This window comes from Myxine glutinosa, chromosome 14 (assembly GCF_964187855.1).
Source record: "Myxine glutinosa chromosome 14, kmMyxGlut1.1, whole genome shotgun sequence".
In the NCBI taxonomy this organism is placed as follows: Eukaryota; Metazoa; Chordata; class Myxini; order Myxiniformes; family Myxinidae; genus Myxine; species Myxine glutinosa.
Window position 1 is genome coordinate 43206224 of NC_136274.1, and position 16143 is coordinate 43222366.

At 43.0% G+C, this 16143-nt stretch overlaps 1 protein-coding gene across 1 annotated transcript in view; it reads right to left on the minus strand.

Moving 5' to 3' along the window:
* Positions 1–5460: 5460 nt before the first annotated feature.
* Positions 5461–16143, minus strand: part of LOC144888865 (uncharacterized) — a 42594-nt gene continuing 31911 nt past the window's right edge. Inside the window, exons 5-6 of the mRNA XM_078768430.1 lie at positions 7950–8138; positions 5461–5840 (exon numbers count right to left, since the gene is read on the minus strand). Of these exons, the coding sequence (XP_078624556.1) occupies positions 7975–8138 (164 nt within the window). The 3' untranslated portion in view covers positions 5461–5840; positions 7950–7974. The remainder of the gene's footprint in view (positions 5841–7949; positions 8139–16143) is intronic.

Sequence of the window (16143 nt, forward strand, 5' to 3'; positions counted from 1 at the left end):
GGTCCCACCGCAACACACGTAGAAAACTATAGGACGTCTTCCTAGTTATTCTTAATCTATGTCAGTTAAGGACTCGTTTCCATTAATTCTGACTCTTCGTTGCACCAGAATGTGATTATATGGCATCAGTAGTGAGTTTAGGACCTTTCCCATACCTCCTTCCATCTTCTTCCCCAACAATTACAACAACAACAGAGGAGATGGCGGCGGCGCGGGGGAGGATGCGTCCTCACACCGGCTCGATTAGCGCCATTGACCACGCGCTCCACGGGGTTACCACGGAGGGGCTGGCTGTCAGCTCCTCCTCAAGGGCGGAGCCTGGTAACCCCCCGCACCCAATCAGAAGGGCGGACCGATTCCATCTGGGGCGGCGCTAGCGAGCCGAGGGCGTGTCACTCCCCGCGGGATATACGTGGCGACTTACCGGAAGTGAGAAGAGATGCGCCCCCAGCTGGAGAAAGAGGTACCTGCGAGCGCTGAGTCAGATGCGCCCCGCCTGAGAAAGAACGTTGCCTGCGATCGCTGAGAGAGAAAGACCCGCCTGAGAAAGAACGTCCCCTCCGAGCGCTGTGACCTCCCCGCATCTTTGGACCGGACTGTACCCTGCTTTGAGCCAAGAGTGCACCTTGAGCCATCGCTATCTGCCTTTCCTTGCCATCAATCCCCGTGTGAGTCAGCCGTTGTCCCGTTTACCTGTCGTCTGTCCGGGGTTAATATAAGAGTGTGTCTAAGTGCCTGTCTTCCTGTGATATACCTCTAGCCCCTGTAATCTAACCTTTCCTTACGAATATAATTGAGAATCGAAACATTGGTGTCTGTCATTATAACCCAGCCGGGTGTCTTCTTTTTCCTTATTGAGCCAGCGTGGCGCGGCTTCGTCAACGTTCGGGTACAATCGGGTAATTTGTGCGGACATGACGGCCATTCCGCTCGGCCCACCTTAACATCAAAGTCGTGTCTGTAACAATATATATATATATACATATATATATATATATATATATATATATATATATATTGTCTGCAAACGCGGGGAGGGGGGTGGGGGGGGGGGTGGAGTGTGCGGTAACTAGGTAGGGTTAAGATTAGTTACTCCCAGTATGTGATGTGATTGCCTCCTGTGATTTTTCCCTATGTGTTCTTACAATTATAACAAGCCGGCCGTGAAAACCCACATCTTTACAATAACAAGCGTCCATTAAACCACAACTACTGGCATAGATGCCGACAGAAACCTGAACATTCCCGATCGGGCTAAACCCTGCCCAACCACCGCCACAGGACCCACCTCTAGAAAGAGCGGGGCTGTGAGGCCACACCCCGAAGTGCATGATTGGTCAGGGGTGACACCATCGAGAGAGTCGGAGAACAGAGGAGGAAGAATCAGTCTCTCTCTCGGTTTCTTGTCACGAACAAGAAGGGCACCATGTTTCCTTTGTTCGTGCTGGTGTGATTTGGCTCGTGGGCTTGAGTAGGACGCTAGTCATTGTTTGTTCGGCTGGGCCATGGAGTTTGTGCGCTTTGAAGCAGAAAGGAGAAAGAGGAAGAAACGCTCTCTCTCTCCCTCTCTCATGCTGGTTTCCTGGCGGGTGGATGCTTTTGTCTCTGGCTCTCAGCTGCGGCTGGCCCGTGTGCACTTTTTGGGGATGATGGTTCGGATCTCCGAGAACCTTTGCAATGCTGGAGGGGTGTTGTTGACGGTGGTGTTCTTCGGAGATGGAGGAGGTCAGAAGCAGACTGAAGGAGGCTGTCCTGTCTGCTTGCCTCACGCCGGCGGCTGGCTTTGGGCATGACTCCTCGCCATCTTTTGCGCTTCCCGCGCGTTGACTCGGGTTTGACGACTACCAAGCTCCTCCAAGTCCTCGTTGTGCACCAAAGCTGAGCACCAGCTGGCTTAAAGCATTATTTTATTATCTTTATTCATTCCCCTGTCTGTTTTTGAGTCTGCGTGTGGAGGTACCTCAATTAGGATATTAGATTTACCTCGCCTTTCATTTTCATTCCGTGCTTAATTTTTATTAAACCATTATTATTGTTGCATTTCATTTGTCGTGTCTTATTTGCATGGTGTGAGGTTTCAGATAGAACACTGTGGCTTTAATCCATGCAAGTAAGCACTCTGGTCCCGTCGCACCCGCGCTAAAACGTTCCGCCAATTTTCGGCTTGCCTGCCTGGGAGTAAAGACCGACCCGGATATCCGTCCAAGGCTGGTTTTCATCGGCCGCGGACTTGACATATATATATATATATATATATATATATATATATATATATATATATGTGTATGTATATATGTGTATGTATATATGTATGTATGTATGTATGTATGTATATATATATATGTATGTATATATGTGTATGTATATATGTGTATGTATATATGTATGTATGTATGTATGTATATATATATGTATATATATATATATATATATATATATATATATATATATATATATATATATATATATATATATATATATATATATATATATATATATATATATATATATATGTATATATATATGTATATATATATATGTATATATAGATAGATATCCGTTTGATTGTTCATTTGTGAACCTACTCCACTGAGCTCCCAGGGTTAATCGGCCCGAAACTTTATAGGATAACATCTTTTACCACCCTGCACATAAATAGGGGTTTTAAAATAGTTATTTTCTCACGATTCATAAATTAAAACCATCCGAGCCACCACCTGTCGCCATGAGCTCCAAGTGTGATCCACAAATACACATCTTAATAACTAGAGCTTCCAGGGAAGCAGAACTCAACTGAACTGACTGGACAACTTTAAAGTAGGTCAGTTGTCCGTATTAGATTTGACTTAAGTTTGATCAAAATCCACAAATATTTGTGGACGTTGAAGTCTTAACGTCGTTTTGGATCTGAAAACAATATGGCGGCCATTTTGTGACGGATCGGGTTGGAATGCAATAGCAACCTACCTTGTGTGGTAAGGGTTAAACATTCTAAGTTTGATTAAAATCTGTTGATATTTGTGGACGCTAGAGTGTTAACGTCGTTTTCATGACCAAAAACAAAATGGTCGCCTAAGTCCGCCATTTTTCAACGGATCGGGCTGAAATGTAATACCAACCTGGTCCTTGGCGTAAGGATGCTGCATGTCAAGTTTGATCATAATCGGTTGATATTTGTGGTCGCTGGAGTGTTAACGTCGAAAAGTTAACGGACGACGACGACGACAGACGACGGATGCCGGAGGGTTCAGTATGTGATGAACTCAACTGCACGGTAGTCCAGTTGAGTTTAAAAGCCCAATTTTATTGGATTTCAACACGGATATCGATATAATTTGTTTGATGGTGAGCTCCAATCATCAAATATGCTATTATATGTGAGAAACAACTCTTAACAAGAAAAAGAGCAATCAGAGATTGCAAATCCTCGCCAGGATGTATTTTCAGTGGTTTTTAAGGCTTTTGTGTTAAAACAAATATGGCGGCCGAACCACGTGACCGACGACGTCATCATTATTTTTTTTTCCAAACTAATTTATTCCTAGATTATGCTCAAGAAATTTCATCTTGATCGGATGAAGTTTTGTACTTGTCGAGTTATGACGTCATAATGGAGGCACCTATGACATCATCATTAACATTTTATTCCCCATGGAGAGTTATTTGCAATGAGCCATGTCTCAATTTTTTCTATTCGGCGCTTTCGGAGATATGGAGGTACAAAGTTTTTCGGTTTTTCCAAGATGGCAGCCGAACCACGATACCTATGACGTCATAATTATCTTAAAAAAATTATACAGGTGGAGTTGCACCTGTGGTGAAAATTTCCTGTCGATCGGACCAACGGTTGCAGAGAAAATCATATTTATTCTGTGCGGACATACAGACAAACAGACAAACGGACTCGAATGGAATACCCTCTCCTCAGGCGAGGGTAATTAAGACGTTACCATGATCGGCAAGTTAGACAAATAAGGAGTCACGTGACCTCTGAAATGCGCTAATTAATCAAAAACCGAAAATAGTACAAACGCAACCTATACATCGTTTTAAAGGTAATTGTACTGCTCATCTAACTTCACTCTCAAGTGTGGAAAAAATAGTTTGTAGAAAAAAGGACCCACGTGACACCAACTCCAAACCGCCACTTGACAACAGGTGAACCTCCAATGATTACCTCACCCTCACAACAAGGTGAGTTGTTGTTTTGTTTTGTTTGGGATCCTACTGCTTTGAGTTCCCAAGGTTAATCACAACAAAACTTTCTACCGTCAGATTTTTAACCACGATATACCTGAAAATGGGTTTTATACAGTGACTGTGATGAGGTCATTTGGCACGTTATTGTCGTGTTGCACTCCCGAGTTAATTTATTTATGAACCTGAGGTAATTTCTTTGCTGCACCTTCATTCCTTTACACACTTTAGACCCTTTACACCCCTTAGACGCCTTTGACTATTTACACCCCTGTAGACCCCTTACACTCCTTAGACCCTTTACACCCCTTTAAACCTGTTAGACCCTTTACACCCCTTAGACCTTTACACCCTTTAGACCCTTTCATACATATTTCGACCCTTTTGAGACATATACACCTTTTGACACTTTTCAGACCGATTGACTTTTTAAGACACTTTGGCCAATTTAAGACCATTTGGACACTTTTGACCCCTTTTGCTCTGTTCCCCTTCATCACCTTTACACCATATTTGGTCCTTTTAAGATCATTGATTCTTCAAACACTTTAGACCCTTTTATGACCCTAAAAAAACTTTAGACCGCTTAGTTAATTAGAAAAAATTTCCTCCCAAAATCGGTTTTGACGATTACTGCACTATTACATATATACACATGTGCACTATTCGCATCGCATCACAAGTTGCGATGATGAATCTAAACTGATATCTCAAAGTGAAACTGATGTTGAAACGTGAAACTGAAACTACTGATCTATGGATCATCAAATGGGAAATGAACTGCTGTGGGAAATTGCAGAAAGCAAAGCTATGGGGAATATAGAGAGAGAGAGGGGGTGGTCGGGAGTTGAAGAAACGATGTGGAGAGGGATAGGTGCCTGGAGGTGGTCGGTTGGTATGGAAAGAACTTTAATGATCTTCCGTCAGGCTGTAGGCCCAAAACATGCCTAAACCCGTTTTCCAGTTGAGCTTTCATAATATCACCTTCACTCCCGAGCAGTACTTCGGAGGTACAACAAGCATGGATTGGAAATCCTAGCTGATAGAATGGAACGAGGTTGTCGAGGTTACCAGCTGCACCCATTGCAACATATGCTCACTGAATATTTACACTAAATTCTCACTTCTATCAATACACACTCCAAAGGAAATTGCTCATTTCAGGTGAGACATTTATGCAACCCCCCTCCCCCCCCCCCCCCCCCACCCACGGGTATCTTTGCTGGAATATATATATACATGAGTATATATACATATAATATAAACGGTGAACCAAAAATCATTTAATAGTACACAAAAGAGTTGCGTTTCGATGTCGTTCTGAACAAACAAGGCAACGTTAATAATTTTCTGACATCTTATATTATAACTTTGAAGTAGCCTTTTCGAAAAGCAATATTTTATAAATGTGCAAAGCTGCAAAGGATTCATGCGAACATGCCACGTGCAAAGATGCACTAAGTTTGTTGCTATTAAAGGACAAGGCTCAATGTTATGGAGGGATTAAACAAATGCAATTGGTGGAGTAAACAATTGATTCTTAGCAGGAGGTGAAATCGCTTGCTTGGGAAGTGCTGATTCTGGTCTTTCAGATGCTGTAATTACGTTCTCTTTTCTGTTCTTCATTTCTCTAGTTCATAGCACTGCAAGTAGGGGTGATTAAGAGAAAAGCCATTCATTACACCAGTACATGGTCAGATAAGCAGTGATTACATTAACATGGTGTGTGTGTGTGTGTGTGTGTGTGTGTGTGTGTGTGTGTGTGTGTGTGTGTGTGTGTGTATATATATATATGTGTGTATGTTTGCTAGATGTTTATTAAATTGCTAGATCAGTTCATCTTCAATGCACTTTGGATTTTTTCGGGGTCTGCCCAGCAGGGCATGGAAGACATCGGCCATTATAAAGTTCGCAGTGTTAGTGTGAGAAATCTCTGAAGATATCCCGGAGACTCAATAGCTCAGTGGGCTGTCACTGCGTAAGTGATTAGGTCCGTGGGTTAGAGTCCTGGGTTGAGTCAGAATTTTTTCACAACAGCCTCAAGCAGGAATTTACTTCCTGTTTATTTTTTTTTTTTAAAGTACATTGTTAAAATGAAAATCGATGATTTTGGAAGTTTGACCTTGAGTTGACCTTTGACCTTTTAACTCAAATAGTTGGTTTCCATATTTAGTGTCTCAATGTGCAAATGCTGTTGAATTTTCAATTCAACCAAATGAAAATTGATGGGTTTTTTTCAGATTAAAATTAATGATTTTGGAAGTTTGACCTTGAGTTGAGCTTTGACCTTTTGATGTAAAAAAAATAGTTGGTTTCCCAATTTAGTGACTCAATATGCAAATGCTGTTAAATTTTCAAGTCAATCGGATGAACAATGGCGATTTTAGAAATACGACCTCCAGATGACATTTGACCTCAAAATCAATAGGCTTCTCAATTGTGCGACCTCTACAACTTGGTGAAGTTTGATGACGATCGGTTTAGAATTGTGACCTGTAGGCGAGTGACAGACAGACAGACAAGACAGACAGATGAAAAATCACACAGAGCGACACTTATCAAAAGAGAACAAAGTAGAATGGCACTCGGTAGATCATCCTTTTGACTTCACAAATAAATTGGTGGTTGAATTATGTGACCTGATATGCAAATCTTCAAATTAAGTTAATCGGATGAAAATTGACAATTTTAGAAATCTCACCTATGTTGACCTTTTGGCCTATGTTGACTTCACATGGTTAGTGGTCGGTTTTAATAAGCTGATATGCAAATCCTGTTCAGATTTCAAGTCAATCGGATGAAAATTGAGGATTTTAGAAATATGAAAAAAGTGGTTGACCTTTGGCCGATGTTGAGCTTTTTGCCTATGTTCATCTCAAAAATAGTTGGTGGTTGAATTCAGTTCGCTGAGATGAAAATCCTATTCAAATTTGAAGTAAATCGGATGAAAATTGAGGATTTTAGAAATTTGAAAAAAGGTGGTTGACCTTTGGCCTATGTTGATCTCAAAAATAGTTGGTGGTTGAATTCTGTTTGTTGATTTGAAAATCCTATTCAAATTTCAAGTAAATTGGATGAAAAATTGAGGATTTTAGAAATGTGAAAAAAGTGGTTGACCTTTTGGCCAATGTTGACCTTTTGGCCGATGTTGATCTCTAAAATAGTTGGTGGTTGAATTCAGTCAGCTGATATGAATATCCTATTCAAATTTCAAATCAATTGGAAGAAAATGGAGGACTTTAGCTATTTGACAAAAAAGTGGTTGACCTTTGGCCTATGTTGACCTTTTGACCTTTTGGCCTCAAAAATATATATAATTTTGTCGGACCACCAACTCTACGGTTTGGTGAGGTTTTGTGAAGATCGGTTTAAAATTGTGACCTCTAGGAAAGTATAAGTGAGCGGACAGACAAACAAACACAAACTGGCGTGATGGCGTGATGAACATACTTGTCAAATTTTTTTTTTTTTTTTTTTGCCAAGTAACAAACAAAGATCACACACAAACAAACACACAAACCGGAGTTTGTGTGTTTGATATACATACTTGTCAAATTGCTTGTCAAAACATACTTGTCATACTTGTCAAAAGTGTGTGATAAACATACTTGTCAATTTTTTTTTTTTTGCCAAGTAACCAACAACCAGACAGAATAATAAACGCAACGGACAAATATACTTGAAAAATCTTGGATTTTGCAAGTAATAAATAAAAGATTTGGAAATGTATGTAATAGTTCAGTTTGACCCACCTTCACTGTCAACACGCCCTGAGCTTCATTGTACCACCAACAGTAGTGTTAGTGGAAGAGTAGCCATGATAATGGTCACATGCCCGATGTCGGGTAAGGTGGCAGAAGACGTGGCTTTGAGTTGTCGAGCTTGAGGAATGTACGAAATCTCTTGGCCAGATCCAGATCCAGATCCGGATTCAGAAAAATCTGAAAAGACAAGTACAGATACATTCAGAGTACACCGCCCCCATGCCAAATAATTAAATATCCTACAGCACGGCATTGCCGGAAGATGTATCTTTTAGAAATGTAATTCAATAAGTCATTAAAAAAAATTAAGTAATTAATTGATTAATCAATAATTAATCAATTCATCAATAACTAATTAATCGATTAAATGATTAATCAATAAATCAAAAATATCCTTGATAGCCACATCACTTGGTCACTGTCATGTCCAAATATTAGCTTCCCAGCTCAAAAGGTGCCTGAGATATTGGCCAAATGAAAAAGAAAATAAATAAATGATTAATAATGAAAATAAATAAATAGTAAACATTAAAAAATTAAATTATTAATCAATTCGGTCAGAGGACACATAAACCACCACCATTTCATCAGAATCTGTAACTTTAAAAAAAAAAAAATTTTTTGTCATAAATCTAATAATTAAATAATTAATCGATTATTTGATTAATTGATTAATTAATAAATCAAAAATAGCCTTTGCAGCCAAATCACCTGGTCATTGGCATGTCCAAATATCAGCTTCCTAACTCAAAAGGTGCCTGAGTTGATGGTCAGAAGAGAAAGGAAATTTGATTAATTAAATAAGTACTTAATTAATCGCTAATAACTAAATAACTCTTCAATTAATTGATTAATCAAAAAACAAAAAATAACGTTTTGGACAAAGGACTTGCTCACTATTGTGCCGAAATTTCAGCTTCCTAGCTCAAAGGATGGCTGAGATATCGCCCAGACAAACAAGAAAGAAAACAAACAACCAGAGTGAAAACTGAGTACTCCCTTTCAGCGTGCGTCACTGCCGAGTCCCCTTCGGTGCCCAGCAATGACGATTTGCAATGCCTGGAGATGGCATAGGAAAGGTGCGGTGTACAACAAGAAAGCAAGAAAACAAACAACCAGAGTGAAAACTGAGTACTCCCTTTCAGCGTGCGTCACTGCCGAGCCCCCTTCGGTGCCCGGCAATGACGATTTGCATTGCCTGGAGATGGCATAGGAAAGGTGCGGTGTACAACAAACAACCAGAGTGAAAACTGAGTACTCCCTTTCAGCGTGCGTCACTGCCGAGCCCCCTTCGGTGCCCGGCAATGACGTTTTGCAATGCCTGGAGAAGGCATAGGAAAGGTGCGGTGTACAATAAGATGGTTCAGATTTAGGATTTTTATCGTCGCCAGAGGGTGTTCGTTCGTTTGCTTGTTTCTCTGTCTCTCCGCACATAATGTGCTAACTTAAGCCACAAACACTTAAAGGAATGTGACTACGTCTATAAAATACATACGAATGGAATGTGAATCTATATATATTGGAACAAGTGTATCTATGTCCAGCTGCTAACGCCACCTTTTATAGCCACAACCCCTCAACCCCCCCCCCCTCCCAAAAGTCCTTAACGCAACCCCCAAAGCCCCCCCTTCCAAAGTTAGCCCATGCTTACTCTCACCCCACTTCTCTCCCCCCTCCCCCTCTTCCCCAACTTCACTCACCATGCTGACCTTGGGCAAACGGGCATTTCCCAAATTGAAACAGCGAAACATTTAACTCTGAGCTCTCCTATCATGCTATCACCGACTTCACAGGATCCAGTCACGGTCGCCTGTCCAACTCCATTTTCACAGAAACCAGTCGGAAATAATAGCAAGGTCCTGCGTAACCTCCTCAGTAAAAGGGCGACTTGAGAAAATGCCACATTTTTGCGGCACATAAACAACAGAATGCTGCCTTGGTTGCTAGGCCTATCTTCACAAAGCCTGTGATGCCTATTGATTCAAAGTCGTTTTAACTGTCGCTTTGGCCATTTTATGCTGAAGGGAAAACTCGTATGGAGGGTATGGTGATTATAAATACTACAGCTCTGAAGATATCTTTGACTTCGCATATAACAATGAGCACCAACATGGTGGCAATATTATAGAAATTGCGGGTGGAGTCGAGCAATCTGCCTACGCAAGGCTCCTTTTGTATAATATAACAAGAAAAAGAGCAATCAGAGATTGCAAACCCTCGCCAGGATGTATTTTCAGTGGTTTTTAAGGCTTTTGTGTTAAAACAAATATGGCGGCCGAACCACGTGACTGATGACGTCATCATTTTTTTTTTTTTTTTTTTTTTTTTTTGTATACAAGATCGAGGCTCGTGAAAGAGCGAACATTAATCACACAGAAAGACAAACCGACACATAAAACATATAACATCGGGAGCGGTAGACAAGATGGGGAGAGAGGGGGAAGGACACAAACACAACATTTGAGAGCAGGGACCGAGAGACATGGAGACATCGAGAGATCTGAGAGAGGGCGAGGGCTTTGGGGGGGGGGGGCATGGGAAGGGGGCGGTGGGAGAGGTATAAAACATATGGACACTGCCAGGACTTCCAGGAAAGAAGTTGGAATTTCAAACAAGGTGGATCTGGGGTGAATTAGCGGGGGTAGAAAAGATCAAGGTTTTGGATGGGGGAAGATAAGAGATGGTGGTGAACAGCTGTTTTAAAGACCTGGAGGGAGGAGTGGGATTGAAGGGAGTGAGGGAGTTTGTTCCAGAGGCGGGAGAAAAGAGGAATGAAAGAGTGAAGGTGAGCAGAGAGCCGAGATTTCGGCAGTTTAACCATCAGAGGGTTGCTGGCAGATCTTGTGCGACCTGTAGGAATATTTGGGGGACAGAGCACAGAGAGAGCTGGGGGTGCAAGGCCGGAGAGGAGTCGGTAGAAGACAGAAAGACCACCTACCTGCCTGCGGTGAGTGAGTGAAAGGCCCTCAGAGATAGCTTCATCGCGGGAGATTCCAATAATTCTGAAAGCTTTGGTTTCAACAGCGTGAAGCCGAGCTAGGTGTGAGGCAGGAGCACCGGCTCATAGGGGAGAACAGTATTCCATTGAGCTGCGGATGAAAGCCTTGTATGTGGTGAGGAGCTCAGGTGTGCCGAGGAAGGACTTCGCACGACGGAGGATGCCCAGTCGGCGACTGGCTTTGGAGGCCAGCTTGGAAATGTGGTTTTCCCAAGAAAGATCATGGCAGATAGTGAGACCCAAAATCTTGAGCGACAGAACTTCTTGGAGAGGATTGTTGAGAAAGTAGATGGGAGGGTTGTCCAGTCGATCTTTTCGGAGAGACATAGTAAGAGTGTGAGATTTGTCAGGATTGAAAGACATGTTCCACTTGTTTGACCAGTCTGTGATTTTGTCCAGGTCTTCAGAGAGTGAGGAGGCAGCAGACTGCCGATCTGAGGGAAGAGGAATGGAGCGGCAGAGAGTGGAGTCATCAGCAAAGAGATAGAGAGGATTTTCGAGAGAGTCAGAGAGATCATTGATGAAGACCAGAAAAAGCACGGGGCCCAGAACACTGCCTTGGGGAACTCCAGCCTGAACAGGAAGAGGAGATGAGAGAAACCCATTCAGGGCCACACGTTGACGACGACTAGAGAGGAAGTCCGCCAGCCATGCGTGGAGATTTCTATGGATACCAAAGGAGGAGAGTTTGGTGAGCAGAGCGGGGTGCCAGACCGTGTCGAAGGCACGTGATATGTCGAGGGAGACAGCTCTAATTTCCTGTTTGGCATTGAGGACCTCCATCCATTGTTGAGACAGCAGAAGCAGCATGTCCAGAGTAGAGTGACCTGGTCTGAAACCAAATTGATGATCAGAGATCAAGCCATTGGAGAAGAGGAAAGATTTCATATCTGAAGCAATGATGGATTCCATGACTTTGCTGATAATTGGGAGAAGGCTGATTGGTCTGTAGTTGCTAGGATCTGTTTTTGCACCTTTTTTGTGCAAAGCGGTGATGTTGGCTGATTTCCAAGCAGATGGCAGTTGACCTTGAGCAAAAGAGAGGGTGAAGAGAACAGAGAGAGGGTGAGATAGAGCAGCAGAGCAGGATTTTAGGACCCGTGGGCTGATGCCGTCGGGTCCAGTTGCAGAATCAGAGTCGAGGGTTGACAGAAACTTTTCCACCTTGTCAGGAGGAAAGGACACGGAGTCCAGGAGCAGCAGGGTACGACTGGGTATGGTGGGTACAGAGAGGGATGGGTTTGGGACACAAGATTTAGACGCAAACACAGAGTTGAGGCATTCAGCTTTTTCACGTGCGGAGTCAGCTGTGTAGCCATTTGAGGTAAGGGAGGGGATGGAGGGGGAACAAACACCAGAAACGGATTTGACCAGACGCCACCAGGATTTGGAAGAGGGAGACAGATAAGAGAGTTCGGTCTTGAGAACGGAGAGATATTGTTTCCTGGCTCTCCTGAGGGTGGACACACACTTGTTTCGGGCTTTGTGAAAGGAAATAAGATTTCCTTCCGTTGGATTTGCTTTCCAGGAGACGAAGGCAAGTTGTTTCTGGGCAACAGCCTCACCACAAGATTCCGTGTACCATGGACGGGAGGAAGGGTATGACAACTGAAGACGAGATGGGATAAATCTGTGCATGAGAGAGAGCAATTTACTTTGGAAGAATTCCCAGGATGAGTTGATGTCAGAGGTGGTAGAGATGGGAGACCAGTCCAGATGATTGATGGCTGCTTGAAGACCGTGCCAGTTGGCCTGAGTGAAATGCCAGACTCGTCGACGCTGAGCAGGCTCCCTGAGGATGGTCAGAGAGATGTCCACTTTAACAAGGACATGATCAGATGATCCGATCGGAGCAGAAGAAGAGCAGCAGACATTTTCAGGGAAGTTAGTCATAACCAAGTCCAGAAGAGAAGATGTTCCGTTGACTGAGATCCGGGTCGGGAAATTGACAGATTGTGTCAGTCCCAGTGAGTCGCAGAAGTCCTTTGCTGAAGAGCCATGGCTGGTGAGAGAGGTACCCACACCCAGCCAACTGGCATGGTGACAATTGAAATCACCACATATGAGGAAGAGAGAGTTGGGATGAGTAGATAGAAGTTGGTCCATATCATCAGACAGCGAGATGTAGATGGAGTCATCACTGTTTGGTGGACGGTACAACACACATATGAACAAGAGGTGGGAGCGAAGGGGAAGCCGTAGCCAGAGGTATTCCTGGGGGTGAGGTGGAGAGAGTGCAGTGCAGGGCGAGTGAGGAAGAGAGTTTTTGATAAAGATAGCAACCCCGCCTCCAGGACGAGGCTCAGGTCTATCATACCGGAGGAGGGAGTAGCCCGGGAGAGATACTATGGAATCAGAGACATCATAAAGGAGGAAAGTTTCTATTAAGCAGATCACGTCTGGTTTGACAGAAGCAACCTGTATGGAGAGATCAGTTAAGTTTGAACGAAGGCCCCGGATGTTTGAGGTCCATACCGTTAATGAAGAGGAAGGGGGAGCATCAGATACAGAACAGGGGGGAGGAGGGGTAGGGTAAGATGTGGAAGAGGTGGAAGAGATAGGGAGAGCTGTTGAAGGTGTGTCAGAGATTTCAGAATAGCTCGGAGAAAGGGAAGGATGGGGCGGACAAAAGGTTTGATGGTGATTGGGTGAGCCACAATGAGGTGTTATTTGAGGAGGGGGAAGAGCGAGGCAGAAGGTTGGGGGAGATGGAGGTGAGAGTTTGAAGGGGGAAGAAGTGGGGAGGACGCTTTGAGGAGGGGGAGTGAGGGGGGAAATTGAGAAGCAATGAGGGTGGGGAGATTTGAAGGGGAGGGGTGAGGGGGGAGTTTGGGAGGGAAGGGACAAGGGGAGGGATTTGAAAGGGATGGGATATGGGGGAGATTTGGAGGGGAGGGGTGAGGCAGGAGTCTAGGAGGGGAGGGGCGAGGGGGCGTCTTGGCGGGGAGGGGTGAGGGGGTAGTTTAGGAGGGAGGGGGCAAGGGGGGAGATTTGAAAGGGATGGGTGATGGGGAAGATTTGGAGGGGAGGGGTGATGGGGAAGATTTGGAGGGGAGGGGTTATGGGGAAGATTTGGAGGGGAGGGGTGAGATTGGATTTTTGAAAGTGTACGATTTATGGGAAACGAACATTTATTGCAAAATGAGTTTCTTGTGACCTTCGAGTTAAAAATACGTTTAAGGACGCTGGATGGAGGATGGAGTGCAGGAGAGTTTAGGGAATGTAGAAAAAAGGCACTATAGGAGATGGATATTTTTTTTGGGATGAATTGATTTGGTGAGCAAGTCGAAAGCAGCCTTTTAAAGAAGAAGAAGAAAAAGGTGTTATAAAATATGACGGAATACATAACTTGAGGGGAAAGTGTAAACATTGAAGGTTAATGAGTGAAAACTATCTGGGGAAATGGGGGAGAAACACGTGGTCGAAGAACAAACGAACGAATAAGAATGAATAAACGAATGAGAACAGAGAAGGAAATGTTTTTTTTTTTTTTTTTTTTTTTTTGAGTTGAGATTTACACAAGGAAGTAGGCTATGGGTGAAAAGCCTGGGAATACAGAGAACGAAAGTTATTGGATCACAAACGACGGACCGCTGAGAGAAAAACAAAGCCTCAAGGTTGTACAGTGCACACTGTACAAGGCCTCAAGACACGACACGGCAAACAGACGATCAATTTATGAAAGATAAACACCGAGAAACAACCAAAGTTGCACACAATAACTTCACACACCGAAATATAAATACAGTTTCGACAAAATACAATTGTGAACAGACTTAACTTCGAAAAACGTGGAGACCGTGTGGAGCTTCGAAAATCCCTCCCACCGTCTCCGAGATCTCGCGAGATCTCCATTTGTTTTGTTTGCTAAACTAATTTATTCCCAGATTATGCTCAATAAATTTAATCTTGATCGGATGAAGTTTTGTACTTGTCAAATTATGATGTCATAATGGAGGCACCTATGACATCATCATTAACATATTTTATTCCCCATGGAGAGTTCCTTACAATGAGCCATGTCTCAATTTTTTCTATTCAGCACTTTCGGAGATATAGAGGTGCAATTTTTTTCGGTTTTTCCAAGATGGCGGCAGAACCACGTGACCGATGATGTCATCATTATTTTTTTTTCTCCACCAATTTATGCTGACATGGCGCTCAAGAAATTGCATCTTGATTGGAAGAAGTTTTGTACTTGTCGAATTATCGAATTATGACGTCATAATGGAGGCCTTGGGCCGAGAGAGTTAAAAATTGGGCACAGTCTATTCCAGGGCAAGACAAATATGTGTGTAAAGTATGGCGATTCTATGTGCAACGATGTAGACGTAGCACTGCGCACAAACAGACAAACAGATGAAAAATTGGTCAGAGACCGAGGACTTGCCGGAATGTACTTGTGTTTTTTGGATTTGCCAACCACTCCCCGCCATCACGGTCGTCTCTCCAATGCACAATCCCACGAGATATGCGGATAGGACGACCCAAAACCAATTATCTTTTTAAGATTTGCTTTTGTTGAGGCTTTTGTGTTAAAACAAATATGGCGGCCGAACCACGTGACCGATGACGTCACCATTATTTGTTTTGTAAACTAATTTATTCCTCGATTATGCTCAAGAAATTTCATCTTGATCGGATGAAGTTTTGTACTTGTCGAATTATGACGTCATAATGGAGGCACCAATGACATCATCATTAACATATTTTATTCCCCATGGAGAGTTCTTTACAATGAGCCATGTCTCAATTTTTTCTATTCAGCGCTTTTGGAGATATAGAGGTGCAAATTTTTCAGTTTTTCCAAGATGGCAGCCGTACCACGTGACCGAAGACGTCATCATTATTTTTTTTTCTCCACCAGTTTATGCCGTCATGTGGCTCAATAAATTGCATCTTGATTGGATGAAGTTTTGTACTTGTCGAATTATTGAATTATGACGTCATAATGGAGGCCTTGGGCCGAGAGAGTTAAAAATTGGGCACAGTCTATTCCAGGGCAAGACAAATATGTGTGTAAAGTATGGCGATGCTATGTGCAACAATGTAGACGTAGTACTGCGCACAGACAGACAGACAAACCAACCTGGAGGTTAGAGCAACATACTTGCCGGAATCTTTTCCGGCAAGTAACAAACGGACTCAAATGCAATACTCTCTCCTCTGGCGTGGGTAATAAAT